At 38.8% G+C, this 18,611-nt stretch overlaps 1 protein-coding gene across 2 annotated transcripts in view; it reads right to left on the reverse strand.

The window, feature by feature from the left end:
* The window catches only part of MCMBP (minichromosome maintenance complex binding protein), a 46,333-nt gene extending 35,013 nt beyond the window's left edge, over positions 1-11,320 (reverse strand). The window contains exon 1 of one of the 2 annotated variants that reach the window (XM_031461866.2): positions 11,004-11,320. In XM_031461866.2, the coding sequence (XP_031317726.1) occupies positions 11,004-11,061 (58 nt within the window). In that variant the 5' untranslated portion in view covers positions 11,062-11,320. The remainder of the gene's footprint in view (positions 1-11,003) is intronic. The other variant, XM_031461867.2, reaches the window with a different exon arrangement.
* Positions 11,321-18,611: the final 7,291 nt, after the last annotated feature.

The following is an 18,611-nucleotide window of genomic DNA, read 5'->3' on the forward strand; positions in this document are numbered from 1 at the left end:
CAATATAACCTTAAAAATACATAAAGCAACAACTTTCAGAACTAAAGAGGAAAAAAATAATCAAACAGCAATCAGAGACCTTTCCACAGCCCTCTCAGAAACAAATTAAACACAAAACACAAAAATACAGCAAATACGAATAAGATAATAAGTTCTCTGTTAATATATATAAATACCCAAACATATAATTTTTGGTACATGTGATATTCACAAAAAGTTCTATGCACTAGCCACAAAGGAAATCTCAATAGATATCAAATGTACAATACATTCTCTGACCAAAACGTGACAAGATAAGAACTCAGTAACAAAGGAAAGTTTAAAACAACAGCATCCTTGTCTCTGTGACGACTTAAGAAAAACCAAGCAGACCCATACTATTAATTAGTTCTTAGTTTAGAGAGGAATTTGGAGTGATAATTATGAAATACTCGCAGATAGATGACAAAGAAAGCTGTACAGGTTAATATTTGTGGGATACTAAAGTGGTGTTTAGAAAGAATTATATTAAGACAGACAAATTTTCTAGCAAGCCTGTATAGGAGAAAAACAAAAAGGATACAAAGAAACAATAAAATTTACAAATAAATAAAAACAAGAGAAGAGAAAGAAACAAGACACAAAACTAAAAGGAAAAAGCAACTGTAGGTAATAGGAAAAATAAAATTTTTAAAAGAGAAATGCTATAGATAAAAGAAATACTTAAAGCTATGTAAAATTATCACGAACTATGAATAATTTGAAAAAATTCAGATAAAATGCATAAATTTCTGAGAAAATATAAATTGCCAAAACTGGCACAAAATAAGAAGACTGAATTCTTATTTTTTTAACAATTTGGTCAAAAAACATTGTACGTTCAAAATCCATGTAAGAGAAACAAAAGAAACAGTAGCTAATCCTTCCTCCCGAACCCATGAAGGCCCATGTCCAGAAAATTTTGCAGTTTCAGGACAATTTCACAGAAGATAAAGAAGCAAAACTCCTATATAAACTATTAACTGAATCCAATAGAATATTTTTAAAAAATCACGTTTGAGTAGCACTTATCCCAATAATGCAATAATAGTTTATTATTAGAAAAATCTATTAGCATAATATACCACACTAAAAGAGTAAAAGAAAAAAAATGACCTTCTCAGGGGATACAGAGCCAAGCACTTGATGATGTCTAAGGCCTATTTCATGATGAAAAATTATAAATTATGGTTTGATATTAAACTTTGAAGTATAAGAGAAATGATTTGACCTTGATTCTTAAAAGACTATCCTTAAAGCAAAATAATTTAATGACAAGATTATACTTTCTTTCCCACTGGTACAAACACCCTAGTAGATCTTACAGGGAAAACAACTATACAATCATAACTCACAAATGTTATTCACTAATTTTTTAAATTGAGGTATTGTTGATGTACAATATTATGTAAGTTTCAATGCACAACACAGTCATTCACAATTTTTAAAGCTTTTACTCCATTTATAACTATCATAAAATATTGGCTATGTTCCCTGTGCTGTACAAAATATCCTTGTAGATTTTTTTTTTATACACAATAGTTTCCACCTCTTAGTCTCATAGCCCTATCTTGTCCCTCCCTACCTCCCTCTTCCCACTGGTAACCACTAGTTTGCTCTCCATATCTGTATGTTTCTTTTTTGTTATATTCACTAGTTTGTTTAGTCACTGATTTTTAACCTTTACATGATCAGATGAAACACAAATTATAGTTACATACAGAATATAAATATTATAAACTTTGGTAATATATAATGAATGGCACAAATTGGGTAGAAGCAATGGAGGGCAGAATAGAGACACTAATTTCCTCAGTGAAAGACCTGAATTAGTATCTAAAATTGATGGAGAAAAAAAGAATATGCCTTTAAATCTAAAAGGAAAGCAACAGAAGAATTAAAAATAATGTAAGTGAGAAACCCGAAGCTTTCCACTAAAATTAGGAGAAACCACTAAAATTAGGAACAAGGTAAGGATGCCTCCTCTCATCACTCCTTTTCAACATGGTACTGGAGTCCTAGCTAATGCAATAAGACAAGCAAAGGAAATAAGAAGTATACTGATAGAATAAAAAATAAAAAACTGTCTTTGCTTGCAGAAGACAAGATTTTCTATGTAGAAAATCCAAAAGAATCAACAAAGAAATCTTCCTGGCACTACTAAGCTGTTAGAGCAAGGCTGCAGGATGCAAGGTTAATATATAAAAGTCAATCACTTTCCTATGAACTACCAATACACAAGGAGAATTTGAAATAAAAAACACAGTATCATTTATAGTAGCATCCCCCAAAATGAAGTTCTTGGGTATAAATCTAACAAAATATGTACAAGATACAAAACTTGAAAGAAATAAAAGAAGAATTAAGTAAACGGAAATTCCATGTTCATGGATAGAAAGACTCAGTATTATCAAGATGCTGGTTCTTCCCAACTTGATCTATAGATTAAACACAATCCCAATCAAATCTCAACAAGTTATTTTGTGCATATTGACAAACTGAATCTAAAGTTTATATCAAGAGGCAAGAGACCCAGAATAGCCAACACAGCATTGAAGAAGAACAAAGTTGGAGGACAAAGAATCCTTAAACTCAATAAGAAAATGAACACCCAATTGAAAAATAGGCCAAAGACCTGAACAGACACCTCACCAAAGAATACATACAGGTGGCAAATAACTAAATGAAAAGCTGCTCCACATTATATACCATTAGGGTAATACAAATTAAAACAACAATGAGATACCTCTATATTCCAAAATCTAGAACCTCTACACTTCAAAATCCAGAACACTAATAACATCAAATGCTAGACAGGATGTGGAACAACAGGAACTCTCATTCACTGCTGGGGGGAATGCAAAATAGTACAACCATTCTGGAAGACAGTTTGGCAGTTTCATACAAAGCTAAACATACTCTTAACCTTACCAACCACACTCCTTGGTACTTACCCAAAGGAGTTGAAAATTTACATATACAAAAAACCCTGTATATGGATGTTTATAGCAGTTTTTTTTAATTTGGGGGGGGCAATCAGTATTTTCTTATTTATTTTTAATGGAGGTACTGGGGATTGAACCCAGGACCTTGTGCATGCTAAGCACATACTCTACCACTGAGCTATCCCCTCCCCTTAGCAGTTTTTATTTGTAACTACCAAAACTTAGAAGCAACCAAGATGTCCTTTAGTAGGTGACTGGATAAGTAAACTGTGGTATACCTAGACAATGGAACACAGAACTGAAAAGAAATGCAGTGTCAAGCCAGGAAAAGACATGGAGGAAACAAACACATATTACAAGTGAAAGGATCCAATCTGAAAAGTCTACATACTGTATGATTCCAACTATATGACATTCTGGAAAAGGTAAAGCTATGGAGACAGTAAAAAGAGATCAGTGGTTATCAGGGGTTAGCGAGGAGAGGGGGATGAATAGGCAGAGCACAGAGGATCTTAGGGCAGCGAAACTATCCTGTGTGATACTATGATGATGAATACACGTTATTATGCATTTGTCCAAAGCCACAGAACGTACACCACCAAGAATGATCCCTAATGTAAACTATGGACTTTGAGTGATCATGATGTGTCAGTGTAGGTTCAACAATTCTAATGAATGTACCACCCTGGTGGGGGAAGTTGATAATGGGGGAGGCTACGTAAGTGTGAGGACAGGGGGTATTTGGGAAATCTCTACATCTGCTACTCAATTTTGCTGTGAATCTAAAAGGGCTCTGAGAGGTCTTCAAAAACCAGGATGAGGGGAAAGCACACACAGAGACTCAAATGAAGGTAAAATATATGTTGATTAGAATAATGGTTGTAAACTGTAAATTTTACTGAAGTACAGTAGCTAATGTTTAATGAACTCTTAAGACTGCGCCAGGCACTATTCTAAGCACTTTATATGCAGTATCTCATAGGCCTTACAACAGGCCTATGAAATGGATTCTCTTTTCATCCCCACTTTACAGATGATAAAACTGAAGTAAAAAAGTTACTCAAAGTTAGGAAGTTAAGAGGGGCCAAGCAGCGACCTACTAAAGAAGTGGTCGGAGTGGTGTGCCCTAGATGCTAGCAATAGGAGATACATTTCCCACAGAAAATTAAAAAAAAAAAAAAAAAACCAACTAAAATTCTGCTTCTACCATGCAATAGCAATTCTAAACAACATCAGCGATAAAATATTCTTCCTTGGAAAATCTTTTGTTGGTATAAATCCTAAACAATTGTGGTTACTGCTAAGTTTTAATAAGATATGTGGAAATATCAAATTAGCACATTTTTACTACTTACCCTTTAATAAACATAACATTCTACACAGAAGTGAATTTGAAGAATCCCTAGTTACATACTTGGCTCCCAACAGACTCAGCTACATGCACTTGTTTGGACAGTAAATTTCTAAATGGTACAGAACAGTCCAAACTTGGTTAAAGCACAGTTAAGTATGCCCCAAGTCCCATGGAACTCTAAGGTCTGACATGTATACAAAAGATTTTAAGTAAACAACACAATGACTGTAAAGAGGAAGGAGAACTTGAGTTATTTCAATTCTATCTTCTATGGGACAACTTACTGGAGTCTTTATTTGTGTTTAATATTCAAAACAGTGAAACAGTGTGAAGTGAGAGGTGTAGTAGTTGCAAATTTTGCTCATGAAAGTGTTGCTGAATTTGAATCATATCTTCAATATTGAAATGTATTCTTCTTAAACTGCTATTTTTTAAAAACTAAAAATGAATCAAAAAGATGTTAGTAACATCACTGGAAAGATTTGGTAGCTAATATGTATCTTTTGTAGATGTTTCAGTTTTATTAAAACTCATTTATTAGTTAACAGGCAATTGTTTATATAAAATATTATTATCTCAAACTATAACTAAAAGGACAAATTCAAACTACTAGATAGGTATAAATACTACTGAGTAAATAATTGAGACATTTTGTCCTGCAAAAACTTAGCAAGTTATTCTTAATACAAAGAATTCATTAATGATATGATTAACACAAAAGTATTCAAATCTGAAGAGTGATACCCATATCAACATGAAACAACATCAACATAGTAGAACTGAACAACAAGAAATTCTAAAATGGGCACGGTGGTGGTGGAGTTGACAGAAGCAATGTCTAGATCTATTTTGAAATATGTAATTACTTTGAACATTGCGTATAGCTTCATTTCATGATTATTACTGAAAAGAATTCTGTAGCATAAAGATGGGAGACATTAAAAAATGATCCACTTGAAGAGCTACATACCCTGAGTTTGGCCCTGTAGTTAAGAAACAGTCTGGCTCCAGAAGCTGTAATCTTTACTATTCTCTATTATCAAAAGAAGTAAATACACTGCAGATTCAATGCAACCCCTATCAAAATGCCAACTGCCTTTTTTGCAGCAATAAACAGGCTTATTCTAAACTCATATGGGAATACAAGGGATTCTGAAGAGCCAAAATAATCTTTAAAAAAAAAAAAAAAAAAGCCAAAGTTGGCGGAGTCACACTTCATTTCAAAACTTACTACAAACCTACAGTAATCAAAACAACATAGTACTGGCAGAAGGATAAATACATAGATCAATGGAATGGAATTGAGAGTTCAGAAATAAAGCTATCCATCTATGGTCATCTGGTATGTGTGTGTGTGTATCTGTTTTCTATTCTTTTTTTTTTTTTAAACAAAGTTGCCAGGAAAGAATAGTCTTTTCAACAAACAGTGCTAGGGAGCTTCCAGACTGGTAAACACAACCACATGCTGAAAGGCTAGCACATCCAAGTTTCACGGAGACAGAAGCTCTTCCACAAGGGACCCTTCCAGACCTTGCCCTATGTACCTCCTTCACTTGGCTGTTCATTTGTATGTTTTATGATATTCTTAAAAATAAACTGGTAAATCTTAAAACACACACACACACAAATGATGCTGGGAGAACTAGATATCCACATGCAAAAGAATAAACTTGGATCCATACCTCATACCATACACAAAAATTAACTCAAAATGGATCGAAGACTTAAAGGAGATAAAACTATAAAATTCTTAGAAGGAATACAGGTGTAAATCTTTGTGATCTTGCATCAGACAAAAGCTTCTCAAATATGGCACCAAAAGCATAAGCAATTAAAGGAAAACAGATAAAGTGGACTTCATCAAAATTAAAAATTTGTACCAGAAGACACTATCAAGAAAGTGAAAAGACAATTTATAGTATGGGAGAAAATATTTATGAATCATGTATCTGATAATGATCTAGTATGCAGAATATGTAAAGAACTTGATAACTCAACAATAAAAAGACAAAACTCAAATTAAAAAATCTGCAAATAATCTGAAGACATTTCTCCAAATAAGATATACAAATGGCCAATATGCATATGAAAACATATTATTATTATCAGTTACTGGGAAATGCAAATTGAAACCACAATGAGATATCACTTCACTCCCAGTAGGATGGCTATAACCAATAAAACAGATCATAACAAGTGTTGAAGTGGACTGAAGAAACTGAAACCCTCATTCACTGCTGGTGGAAATGTAAAATGGTACAAACACGTTTGAAAGCAGTTCCAACATAAAATGACCATAAGGCCTAGCAATCCCACTCTGAGGCATACTCCCAAGAGAATTGAAAACATGTTCTCATAAAAACTTGCACATGAATGTTTATAACAGCATTATTCACAGCAGCCAACAAGTGATAAATGGATAAACAAAATATGGTATACCCATACAATAGAATATTATTTTCCATCATAAAAAGGAATGCAGTACTGCTGTGTGCTACAATATGAATGAATCTTGATAATATGTTAAGTTAAAGAAGCCAGACACAAAAGGTCTTAATGTTGTATGATTCCACTTATATGAAATGTCCAGACTTGGTAAACCATAGACAGAAGTAAATCAGTGGTTGCAAGAGAATGGAGGAGGGGGCAATTGGAAGTGACTGCTAACAGATATGGGGCTTCTTTTTGATGAAATGATGGAAATGATAGTGGTGATGGTTGCACACCACAGTGAACATACTAAAAACAACTGCATTTTACATTTTAAAATGAATTTTATGTTCTATCTCAATAAAAAAAACCATAATCAGAAATAGTAAAAAGTGGTAACCTCAGTGGAATAAAAGCAGCATATTTTTACTCTTCATTTTTAATAACATCATGCTATTTTTTAACCATGTGCAAGTTTTTATTCAATAATTTTAAAATCATATATATATATATAAGTATAGCTATATATATATTCACGTCTTTTGCCCCAGCTGCCCAATCCATTCTTCTTCTCTGAGAACTCCCCTCACTGTTGAGCTGTGGGCCTCAATAGTTACGACTATCCTATATAACTCTGTGCCCTGGGCATAGTTGACAGGTCCAGAGGTGCTCCAGAGGTGGACCCCTGACTTCATGCTGGGCCAGTCAGATTCTCTAACCCTGGAATTTGGGAATAAGATAAAGATGCTAGCTCAAGTGAGTTGCAACTGACAAGTGAAACCGGGAGCTGTGGAGCAGAGAAAGACAGAAGTTTGTGTGCAGAGATGAATACAGCCTAAAGGGAGAAAAACTGAGAAAAGGTGCTTGGTTGGATTCCCACTAGCTTTCCAACTCCTGAATGCACTCAGTAGTCTCTTTCGATACCAGGCCACCCTCCCTGCCTTTGGGTTCTATAGCTTTATAACAAATTCCTTTTTTTCAGTGGCCTAACAAGGGTGGTAGGAGAGATCCAAAGTGGATACAGACAAAAGGTGGTGAACTGTCTGTTTAGAATCATGGTGACAATAAAAAAGCAGACAAACTTTTAGTTGATTTTATTATTGCTTTAAATTCTCTAAAATGTTAGTGAAAAAAAAAAAAAAACTACTACTCTCTGCCCCCCTCCACATACCACTGCTCTTTTTTTCATGAGCTAGTCTAGTTCTATTGGAAATGACCAAAGTGCCTTGAATATACCCAAAATTAATGATCTCGAGCCAACCAACAACCTGAAGAGAAAACAAATAAATCACAGTTGATAAGCATCCTACTTCTTCTGAAATTAGCAGCAGTTATTAATTCAAGTTATTAATTAACTCAAGTGAAGATTTCCTTTTTTAAAATAAAAAATGATTAAAAGATAAAGAAGTACACACACGTTTTTTCTTACTTAAGTTTCCTGCTTTTGTTTAAGGGAAACAATCTGATATGGGTCACTAACTTAATCACTGTGGGGACTGAGCCATTGGTGTTATGCACATAATAGAGCCCAATAAAGTATTCCTAAATCTTAAGCCTTTGGACCTCAATATTCTGTATATAAAATCTTTTAGAAACTGGAACAGAAACATTAAAGGCATTTTATGAAGGCTTATAGGAAAAAAATCTACATATGAGCAATTGCAATGTGGCAGATACAAATTCAAAACATAGATTGGTTCACAAAGATAAACTATGATGCATACAGTTATGATTGGCCACTAACAGAATTTCAAAGTTTCTTATCTGAACCAAGAAGAAAGAATTAGGATTTGCATATGAAAAGTAACTCATACCTAGTATGATCACATTCTCTGAACCAACATAAAGTCGACCAGGACTGTCCTTAGTTTTGATTTGTGGTCACAGTAATCACCACAATTTACACCATTTCTGATTGATTAATCTTTCTTTCCACTGCCTCTGCTCAACAAATGTTCACAGAGTACTTCTGATGTACAGGTGTATTCTAGGTGAACAAAATGGGCACGTCTGAATTCCCAGGGTTAAAATAAACTCAAGGAGCCCAAGAAACAAGTAATTTCAACGACATGCTTTGCAAGCTAATTTTCAGGCCTCACAGGATCCTATAATTACATGGATCAGGAGGTACTTAACTTAGGTTCCCAAAGGAAGAGTAAGATTTAGCCAGGAAAGTGGAAGTGGGATAGAAAAGGGGGACCAGGCAAAGGAAACAGCCTATGCAGAAGGCCCAGAGGCAAGGTTCAAAATCAAAGAACTGAAAGAAAGTTCAATATGAAGAGGAATATAGTGATGAGGTCTGAGAGCTGGGCAGAGGTGGACCAAGAAGTCCTCAAAGACCACAACAGATGAGCATTACTTCTCTATTTGGGGAGAAAATGGATTTAAAACAATCTACTAAACCAAAAAGAGTCTACAAGTGTAACACCTCACTCACTTTTCACACAAACATACCTGTAATGCTGTTATTATAAAGCTATTCAATATATTCACAGCGATAGGAAAATATAGCAAAAATATATACTGCACGTCAGTACAGCTTCTACAAAAACATCAGGACTATAAGACAGTATTAGTTTCTTCTCTGTAAGACACAACCTGTATGAGAATAAAATATTCTGGAGGAAAACACATCAAGGTCCAGGTTGCCACAACAATCCACAAACTCTACAAAATACTATAAAGTCAGTATTTTGTTTCCAAATTACACCCTTTTTGTACTATGATGAGACATGGCCCTTAGGATTATACACTTAGGAGACAAAATCTGACACAAATACATTCAAATCAATACCAAATATAAAATCATCTCATTTATCCAGCAAGATTAGGGTAGAGGTACTTTTCATAAACAAATTTTTTAACAATTAATACTGGAATTTCACCTTTTAAGCACCAAAACTACCTTTTGAAAGATTCTTCCTGAAAAAGTATTTATGTGTCTGTACCTTCTTAAATCAACTGTGCAATTTAATCTTCACTCCACATTTTGGCGCCATTATTTTGAAAATCAACTATGGGTTCCAGTATTCATTATGAATATCAATTACTAGGATTTACTGTAGAGGTATGTGCCCCTTCAAAAGCACCCTTCATGGATATAGAGTGATTTTAATTTCTTAAAAAATATATAATTTATAATTTTTTCTTTATCAGGTTGTCAGTGTTGACTGGCTACAATCTGGATGCCTACCCAAGCCTTCTAATTTGCTGCCTCTAGTTTCAGCCTGCGAAACCAGATAACTAAACTAGTTCAAATTATAAGGAAAAATTAATAGAGTCGGTGAGTGAGTCTTTCCTACAAGAAATACATACATTTTATGCCACTGGTTTTGGCTGCTGGGGACTATTTAGCGTCTTAATAGGCGTTCTCACTAATCCATGATGTTTTAAGTGAGCGAAAGCCACTGTACAACTTTAACTCCTGACAAGTCAGGTGCTACGATCTAACATAGTGATTTCTGGCTGGGTTTGCCTCCACCCTTCCTAAATGCAAAAGACATGGAGAGGGGCGCAAAATGCCCAGCTAACCTCAAACAAACCTAAATTTTGCGTAGTGTACCCTAGCAGCAAAGTGGCATTAATAATAACTGCAACTAAAATTTACTAAGCTTGTTTGTAACACTCCATGAAGGAACGCATTTGAGTAGTTTAACATTTCTTGCTAGCTCTGGCACAAGAGGAGATGGAGACTAGGCATGTTTTAAAAGGCATCCTGAAAGAAAAATAAAGCTATTCCACTAAATCTTATCTCGAAAAGAGAGGATGTGTGTAGTACAGGAGTTAGAGCCAACTTCTGCTGCAAGCGAGCGAGCGAGCACTCCCCCGACACACCGGAAGTTTTGAAATATCCTGCAGGCTTCCCATAGGCAAAGTGCTATTCCTTTACCCCATCTCTGCGGGCCCTCCCGAAGATTCAGGGACCCTCCGAGTTTTGCCGCACGCGGGGCTCGGGCCCCCAGCACAGCCACGAAGGGACGCCAGGCCATCAATCACGGCCAGCCGCCTGCTCCTCGCGGCGTAACCTTGGCCGCTCGCGAATCACGAATCGGGCAGGTGGGAGGCACCTGCGGCCGGGCCCGGCAAGCCGCGGCCCGGGGTCTGGGGTGTCCAGCGCCGGCCGGCGCAGGCCCGGCCGACCGTCTCGGCCGCGCGAGCCCTCGAGGTGGCCCCGCGTGGGGCCGCGCGGCGGGGCAGGGCCCGGGGCTCGGTCAACTCGGCAACCCGCCCGGCCCGCCCCCGGCGCCGCCACTCACCGAAGAAGCCCTGCACGATCCCCAGCGGGTGGCTCAGCCAATCCTCTCCACAGGGCATCTCGCCGACGGGCCGGGGCCGGCGCGGCCCGGCGTCCGGCGCCGCGGCTCCTCCGCTGGGGCTCGGCCGCTCCTCGTCCGCACCCTCCCACGCAGGGTGAGCCTCGCGGCACGGGCCGCCCGGCCTCCCCGAGCCTCAGAGAACCGCGGCTGTGGCGGCGGCAGCCGAGGAGCTGCCGGCGACGGGCAGGCGGCGCGTGCGGGACCCCAACCTCCACTTCGCACAATGGCGGGAAATAGGCGCCGCCGACCGCGCTGCCTGCGACCTGGGTGGAGCTCGCGCGGGGAGGGGCGGCGGGAGCGCGCTGCGCGGCCCCGCGGCGGGGGGGAGGGGCGGGCCAGTGGGGGGGCGGGGCCGCGGCGGCGGCGGCGCGGCCGCCATCTTGGAGACAGGCGAAAGGAGAGGCAGGCGCGGCTCCGGGATCGCGCATCCCTGCTTCGCAGGCCGAGAGCAGCGTGTGCTGTTTGTGCCTCTGTGCAGGCTCGAAGGGGGAAACTCCCAAAGTTCGGTTATTCATTCATAGTGCGAGGCCTTGCACAGGTCAGAGGCCGTAACAACCCAGAAGCACAAGGCCAAAGACACCTCAAAGTTATCTGGGCACAGAGGGTAAAGCAGGCTGGTGTCTGCCCGTCACCTCCTCCTTCCTCTTGGGTTTTTTTTTCCTTTATTTTCTTTTGTTTTCTTTTCTCTTATTTGTGTGTGTGTCTGGTTGAAACCCTATGTAGTGACTTTCCCTCAGCTGGATGAAGTCTTACCCCACTGAGGGAGGTGTGCATTAGATAAGGGGGGCTTTGAAAGATCCCCCAAGCTCCCTTTGCTGTCATCTCATTGTAGAGGGACTCGTTCCTAATTGAGAGGCAAGCTCATAACTGAAAACATACCCTGGCCTGTGTCTATCTAGGAGCTGGAAACAGCCAAGAAGCTCTGGCGAGTTTCCTGCAAAACATGTCAGGACACCCTCAGAATGAAGACGTGGCATCCACACATGAAGGAGCAAGTCAAGAGTAAATACTGAATGAGGAAATTCGGAAAATATCCAAGTTCTGTAATGAAACAGCACGTTTCCAGTCAGCACTTTTCCCCTAGGCCTGGAATATATCTGCGAAAACCCCAGTCTCATCAGCTGAAAATAGGTAGTATTAACAAGAATGAACAGTCTTAGAAAGTGGGAAGCTGAAGAACTGAACTCAGACCTCAAGCCCTCCTTAGAGGAAAAGGAGGTATCTTGTATTTGTCATCGTGAACTGATTATATTCCACTTTCTGTATCCAGGGATCAAGGTTGGTTGAATCCTCGGTTGCAGAATCTGCAGGTATAGAGGGCGGGATACCGAGGGCCCACTGTACTAGGCTGTTTTATATAAGGAACTTGAGCATCCTCAGAAATCCGTAGGGACCTACAACCAATTTTCCCCCAACTGATAAAGGATAGGGGATGACTGTAATTGGCATACTGTGTTATACATCTGGCTTTTGTGAGTTTGAGTGAGCTGAGAAAACAGTTTCAAATCCAGGGCATTATCACCACTTCTTTCATTCATTCCTTAGCAGACAGGGCTGCCAAGTCCCTGGTATTGAGTGGAGGAATCCATTATTTTAGCTTCAGGGCCAGTAGTGTGCAAATTAAATGTATGTCATGAACATATCTGCTTTTAAGTCATAATAATTTCAGATTTGCTTTATATGAAATTGCAGCTGGATACCAATTCAGCGGTGGCTAGGAACGCTTCAGCTTTTGGTTTCTTCCTCTGTATTTAGTGATTTGTAAACAGTTGCTCCGATTTTACTTTTAGAGACACTGTGATCTTCCTGAAATGTAATTCCTTTATAATGTGAGTAATTTCACCCTCTGATTTTCTGGCAGTAAGATGTTATGATACTATTAATAAGTAGTTATGAAAATTTGAAAAGCCAGGAGAAGGTCCATGAGGGTGCAAGTCTGTGGCAAGATTTTTTTCCTCCACTGGTAATCACACTTTTGCCCCCACCCCAAGTCTGTTTTTTTGAGGAGGGCGTTAAGAAACCCTGTCTGCAAGTAACTACTGAATGCATTGGAAATACTGGGGTGAAAAAGGGAGCTACTATCCCTGCCTTCATGGAATGTATAGGTCGGTGAAAGACTTATTACTAAATAAATATTCATTTACAATCACGATAGGTGCCAGCCAAGAAAAAGAAGAATGAACAGCACCATTCCATCTAGTGAGGGAAGGTTGTGGGTAAAGGGGGAAGGATCCTTCAGGGATTTCCTGAAAATGTGACATTTACACTAAGACTTGAAAGATAAATAAGAGTTAGCTAGGTGAAAAGTGTGAGGGAAAAGTGTTACAAGACTTAAGACTAGGAAAACAAAAACTTGTATAAAAAAATTAAGATAATCACAATTTATTATAGGACTTGACTATTAATACTATTTACATAGTCATTACAATAATGTTAATAATGTTCATGAATATTCACCTAATCAACATAATTTATTGGGAGGCTAGAGGAATGAGGAGGATCTATATGTGTGATAAGAACAAAGAAGATCAAAAAGAGCAAAATCCTCACCTTTCATCTGGGAAGTCAACACATAATGCAAAGGAGAAAAAAAGGAAAAATCAGAAGTGACAGTGTAATCATGTTAATTTAAAAATATAGAAATACTGAAAGAATCAGAACAAAGAGTTGAATGTAGTTGCTTCCTGGGTGGGGTAAATGTTTCTTTTAAACATTTGCCTGTTTTCAACGTACTTATCACTAGTTAACTTCAGCTGAAGTAGAATTTCCACTAGTCATAAGATCTTTGAAGCAATGGTTTTGGTATTTGTATGCTGTTTTGTTCCCTAGCACCTAGGACAATGACATACTAGATGCTCAGTAAATACTTGCTGAATGGATAATGTACACTTTCCATCAGTCTCCTAAATCTTCTCTCTAGATATTTAGACATATCAGATATTCTTTTTTTAAATATATATATTTTTATTGAAGTATAGTCAGTTTACAATGTTGTGTCAATTTATGGTATACAGCATAATGCTTCAGTCATACATGAACATACATATGTTCATTTTCATATTCTTTTTCATCATAAGTTACTATAAGAGATTGAATATAGTTCCCTGTGCTATACAGAATAAACTCGTTTATCTATTTTATATATAGTAGTTAGTATCTGCAAACCTCAAACTCCCAATTTATCCCTTCCCACCCCTTTCTCCCCCTGGTAACCATAAGTTTGTTTTCTATGTCTGTGAGTCTGTTTGTTTTGTAAATAAGTTTGTTTTTTTTTTCCAGATTCCACATGTAAGTGATATCATATGGTATTTTTCTTTCTATTTCTGGCTCACTTCACTTAGAATGACATTCTCCAGGTTGATCGATGCTGCTGCAAATGGCATTATTTTATTATTTTTTATGGCTGAGCAGTATTCCATTGTGTAAATATACCATAGCTTCCTTATCCAGTCATCTGTTGATGGATATTTAGGTTGTTTCCGTGTCTTGGCTATTGTAAATAGTGCTGCTATGAATGTTGGGGTGCATATATCTTTTCAAATTAGAGTTCCCTCCAGATATATGTCGAGGAGTGGCTTGAATTCCCCTGTACACCTGTGTTGGATGTCATGTTTCTTACATCCCACATAGGAAGACTTTCTTAACCTTAATCCTTTATTTTTGGTGGAGCACCTCCTCTATATGCTTTCTTTCTTAGAAAGTTTGCTGAATTCTTTTGCATTTGACCTGTCTTTCTCTCTCTGAAACCTTTAGGGATCTTTGTCTCCAGTGCTCTGGTATGTGTGTTTTCAACTATTGTGCTGGGTACTAAACTCTTTAAATTTGGAAACCTGTATCCTTCATTTTTGGGAATAAAAAAAATTATTTTTTTTTGATGATTTCCTCCCTTGCGTTTTCTGTCTCTCTTGGCAGAGATCTTAATATTGGTACTGAATTTTCTTGCCTGGAGCTCTGATTTTCTTAGGTTTCTCTCCTAGCTTCCATCTGTTTGTCCTTTTGCTTTACTTTTTGAGAAATTTCCCCATATTTTTCTTCTTTCTACTGACTTTCTTTTTTGTTCTCTCAATATTTCTTTTCTTTTCTTTCTTAAATAGCACCCTGAGTGGGGAGGGTATAGCTCAGTGATAGTGTGCTTAGCATGCACAATGTCCTGGATTCAATCCCCAGTACCTCCATTTAAAAAAATAAAATTAAAAAAAAATTTTTAAATAGTGCCCTGATCTGTTTCTTGGATGCAGATCCTCTCATCCCTATGAAGTAATGATTGATAGAGTTTTTAAAGTTTTTCCCTTCCTGTGTGGGTTATTTCTTCAAAATGCCATTTCCTATTCCTTTTGTGGGTCTTATTTGGATCATGATCAGGTTAAAGAATCTTCTCAAGCTGTGCTTCTTCTGACCACACCCATCATCAGCCTGACTTAGTGCTCAGCACGTCACCTTGTACAGAAAGCGAGACAAACCTTCCTCCCAAAGAATGGCCATTTCTGACAGCGACAAGAGCACACGGCTCTTTCCCCACAATTTCCAAATGGCTTACATGTGAGCTGATGCCTCCTACATCTCATTTTAAGCCCGGACTTCTTTCTTCAGTTTCAGAGCCATACATCTAACTGCTGGGCATCTCCATTTTTATGTTCCACTTTGTCCTCCTGTTCCTCTGCGTTCCCTAAATCAGAAATTAGCACACTTTCCCTCTAGTCACCTGTGTGGGGTCCTCCCCATTCACCTGCCTTGACAGGTGGAGGTGAGTATGGAAGACAAGAGAAGATCACTGTACCCTAGAGTGTGAACTACAACGTCTCTGCCCGTCTGTCCTCTCTGGTATCCCCTGTGTCTGGCATGGAGGTGGGTTCACATAATAATAAATATTTGCTGAAAGAATGCCTGAAAAAAAAGGGTGGGGACTAAAAATGTACCTGGGAGCTCAGAGCATATAAAGAGGCTTTTTTTTTTTTTTGGCTAGATGAGTTTATTTTCATACAAGTATTTCATGGCAACAGGAATGTAGCAAGCAGGTCAGGGTAGAAGGGAAAAAATTTAAATGCAGGTTTGTACGTGTTACTCTATTTACATCTGGGTGCAGGCTTTCCTGACATCAGCCTCAGCAGCTGCCCTTGTCCGATGCCCCTTTGCAGAAAGCCCCGGGCACATTTGGCACAGCACTCATGACAGCAGGGGCAGCAGCTCTTCTTGCGGGAGGTGCATTTGCAGGAGCTACAGCAGGTGCAGGAGCCACCAGTGGAGCAGGAGCATTTGAGGTTCTTTTTAAGCTGAGTTGAGGCTGGAGGTCCAAAACAGCGGCAAAGAAGAGGTACTAGGGCTAGTGCAAGGTGTGTTTTGGGGTTTGTTGATTGTGAGATCAATAAGGGAGTGATGTGGCTGGGGTGTCTTATTGGGGAACCCTGATTTCATTATCTCGAGATCTTCTGTTCCCATGACCTGAAGAAGATTCTTATAATTGCCTACCTAGAGGTAGAAGAACTGGCAGTTAGTGTTTTGGAGCTAAGTGGAGAAATTGTTTGATTACTCAGTATATACATACTTGCTTAATTTTCCTTCTGTTTTACCTTCTCCAGAAGGGAAAACTTAAGTCTTTTTCCTTGAAGGGGGATGATCAGTAGTCTACTTACTGAGAGTGGGGGAGGGAACCTGACTTAAAGAGTTTTAACCAATCCTCCTAATTATAGGACCTCTTTCTTCAGCTTTGCCACCATTTCCAGAGGTGTCTAAGATTATCAGGTCCTAGACCTTTTGGTGATACTCTGGTGCAAATAATGCTGCATTTGAGCTTTCCCCATTACTGGTTTGCTAAATCATCTACTGATTGTCTATTTTTTGGTGCCTTGCAATATCTTATTGCTGTCAAATCTTCTCCCCTTCTCCTCATCCTCATGAATCTATGCCTAAAAATATCAAACAAACCCATTTGTGTTTTCAACGGAGTTTCAGGAAGAAGAAAATGAAGATACAGCTGTTCAATCTGACATCTTTCCCTGGTAATTATTCCTATTTCTGTTCATTCCTACTGCAGTTGCTCTAATTTGAGCCACCATCATTGCTCAGCTGGTCCACTGCAGCAGCTTGCCAACTGTTCTTTCCACTTCCAAGGCTTGCTCTTTCCTTATCTATTTTATTACACTGAAGTCGGAGTGAGCGTTTCTACAGAACAACGTTATTATTCCTCTACCCTCCTTTAGACCCTTCTTTGAGTCCCTTTTGCTCTTAATTTGTAAGAACCCTGCATCATCTGGCCTTGGTCTAATTTCCATTCTTATCTCCCAACTTTCTCCCAGTTGCTCCCTGGGCTCCAGCCATGTTGTAACCTGTTTCTTTTAATGCCCAAAAGTCACATCTTAAGGTTTCCCTACATACTGTAGTAAACTTATCTGTAACTGTCTCTCACCACTTCCTCCAACCCCCTTTCTGCCAAGTTTTTCCAGTTAACTTCTACTTACTGGCTTTCAGGTCTCAACTTTTACTTTTCTTCTTCAGGAAAGTCTTTCATGTTACTCCAGACTTGGTAGGTCCTTGGTTGATGGTCTGATCATTCTAAGTACTTGCTATCCCTCCCCTAGATGTGTTATACCTCCCTCTCCTAATAGTGTCAATATTCCACATAACACACTTCGGGATATTCTACATTATAACTTTCAACACACTTTAGTTTATTGTTATTATATGTTTAGTTGTCTGTCCTCCTGACCAGAGTGTAAACTCAAGAAGGAAGGGTCCTGTGTCTATTTCATATACCATGGTACCCCTAGTGTTTTGTATACTGCCTTGACCACCCATAATAATGACAAAGACTTCTTAACCAGACTGTAGCATGGCTACTAGTAGCTTAAGGCCATGTCCCCAGGATGAACCCTGTCTCCCTTAAAATGCCTGCCTGAGAAAGCTCAACACTGCCAGGAATTTACTGTTTGTTCCAACCCAAAACAGGTATAGGCATACAGGCTGCTGAACCTCCTTTAAAGCAGTTACTTTAGAAATCTTGCAATTATAAATCCTTTCTCTGCCACTTTGAGATATAAGTCTTCTGTCACCCAAAGCTGTCTTCTCAAGGACCTGAGAATTGTATCCTCCCAGCCTGGTGGGTACCTTGCTCTAAGTTGTACCACTGCCTGCCATAAAGATGTGAGAAGTCTATTTCTCCTACATATAAGTGCCAGTTAACAAAATTAACAAACCTGGGTGGCCTAGTCACATGGACCAATACCCCTTTGCACCCTTCAGTGCCTTTGCCTTAGCACACCCGTCTTTAAAGTCTCCAGCCTTTCGGGGAAGTTCAGTTTAGTGCAGTTCATGATGTACCCACTTCCTTAATGCAATAGTTATTACTGAATAAAATCTATCCTTACTGCTTTAAACTAGTGCCTGGCTTTCATTTTCTTTGACAGTAAGCACACTAGTCATTGAATTAGTTAATAAACAGGTACTATATAGGTGTGAACAGCTGGGAGAGAGGGTAGTTTCATTGTTTCAAAGCTTCTTTTAGGGTTTCTTCTATCCCCCCTCTCCTACCCTCCAAGAAGTTACTTATTTTCT

This window comes from Camelus dromedarius, chromosome 8 (genome assembly GCF_036321535.1).
Source record: "Camelus dromedarius isolate mCamDro1 chromosome 8, mCamDro1.pat, whole genome shotgun sequence".
In the NCBI taxonomy this organism is placed as follows: Eukaryota; Metazoa; Chordata; class Mammalia; order Artiodactyla; family Camelidae; genus Camelus; species Camelus dromedarius.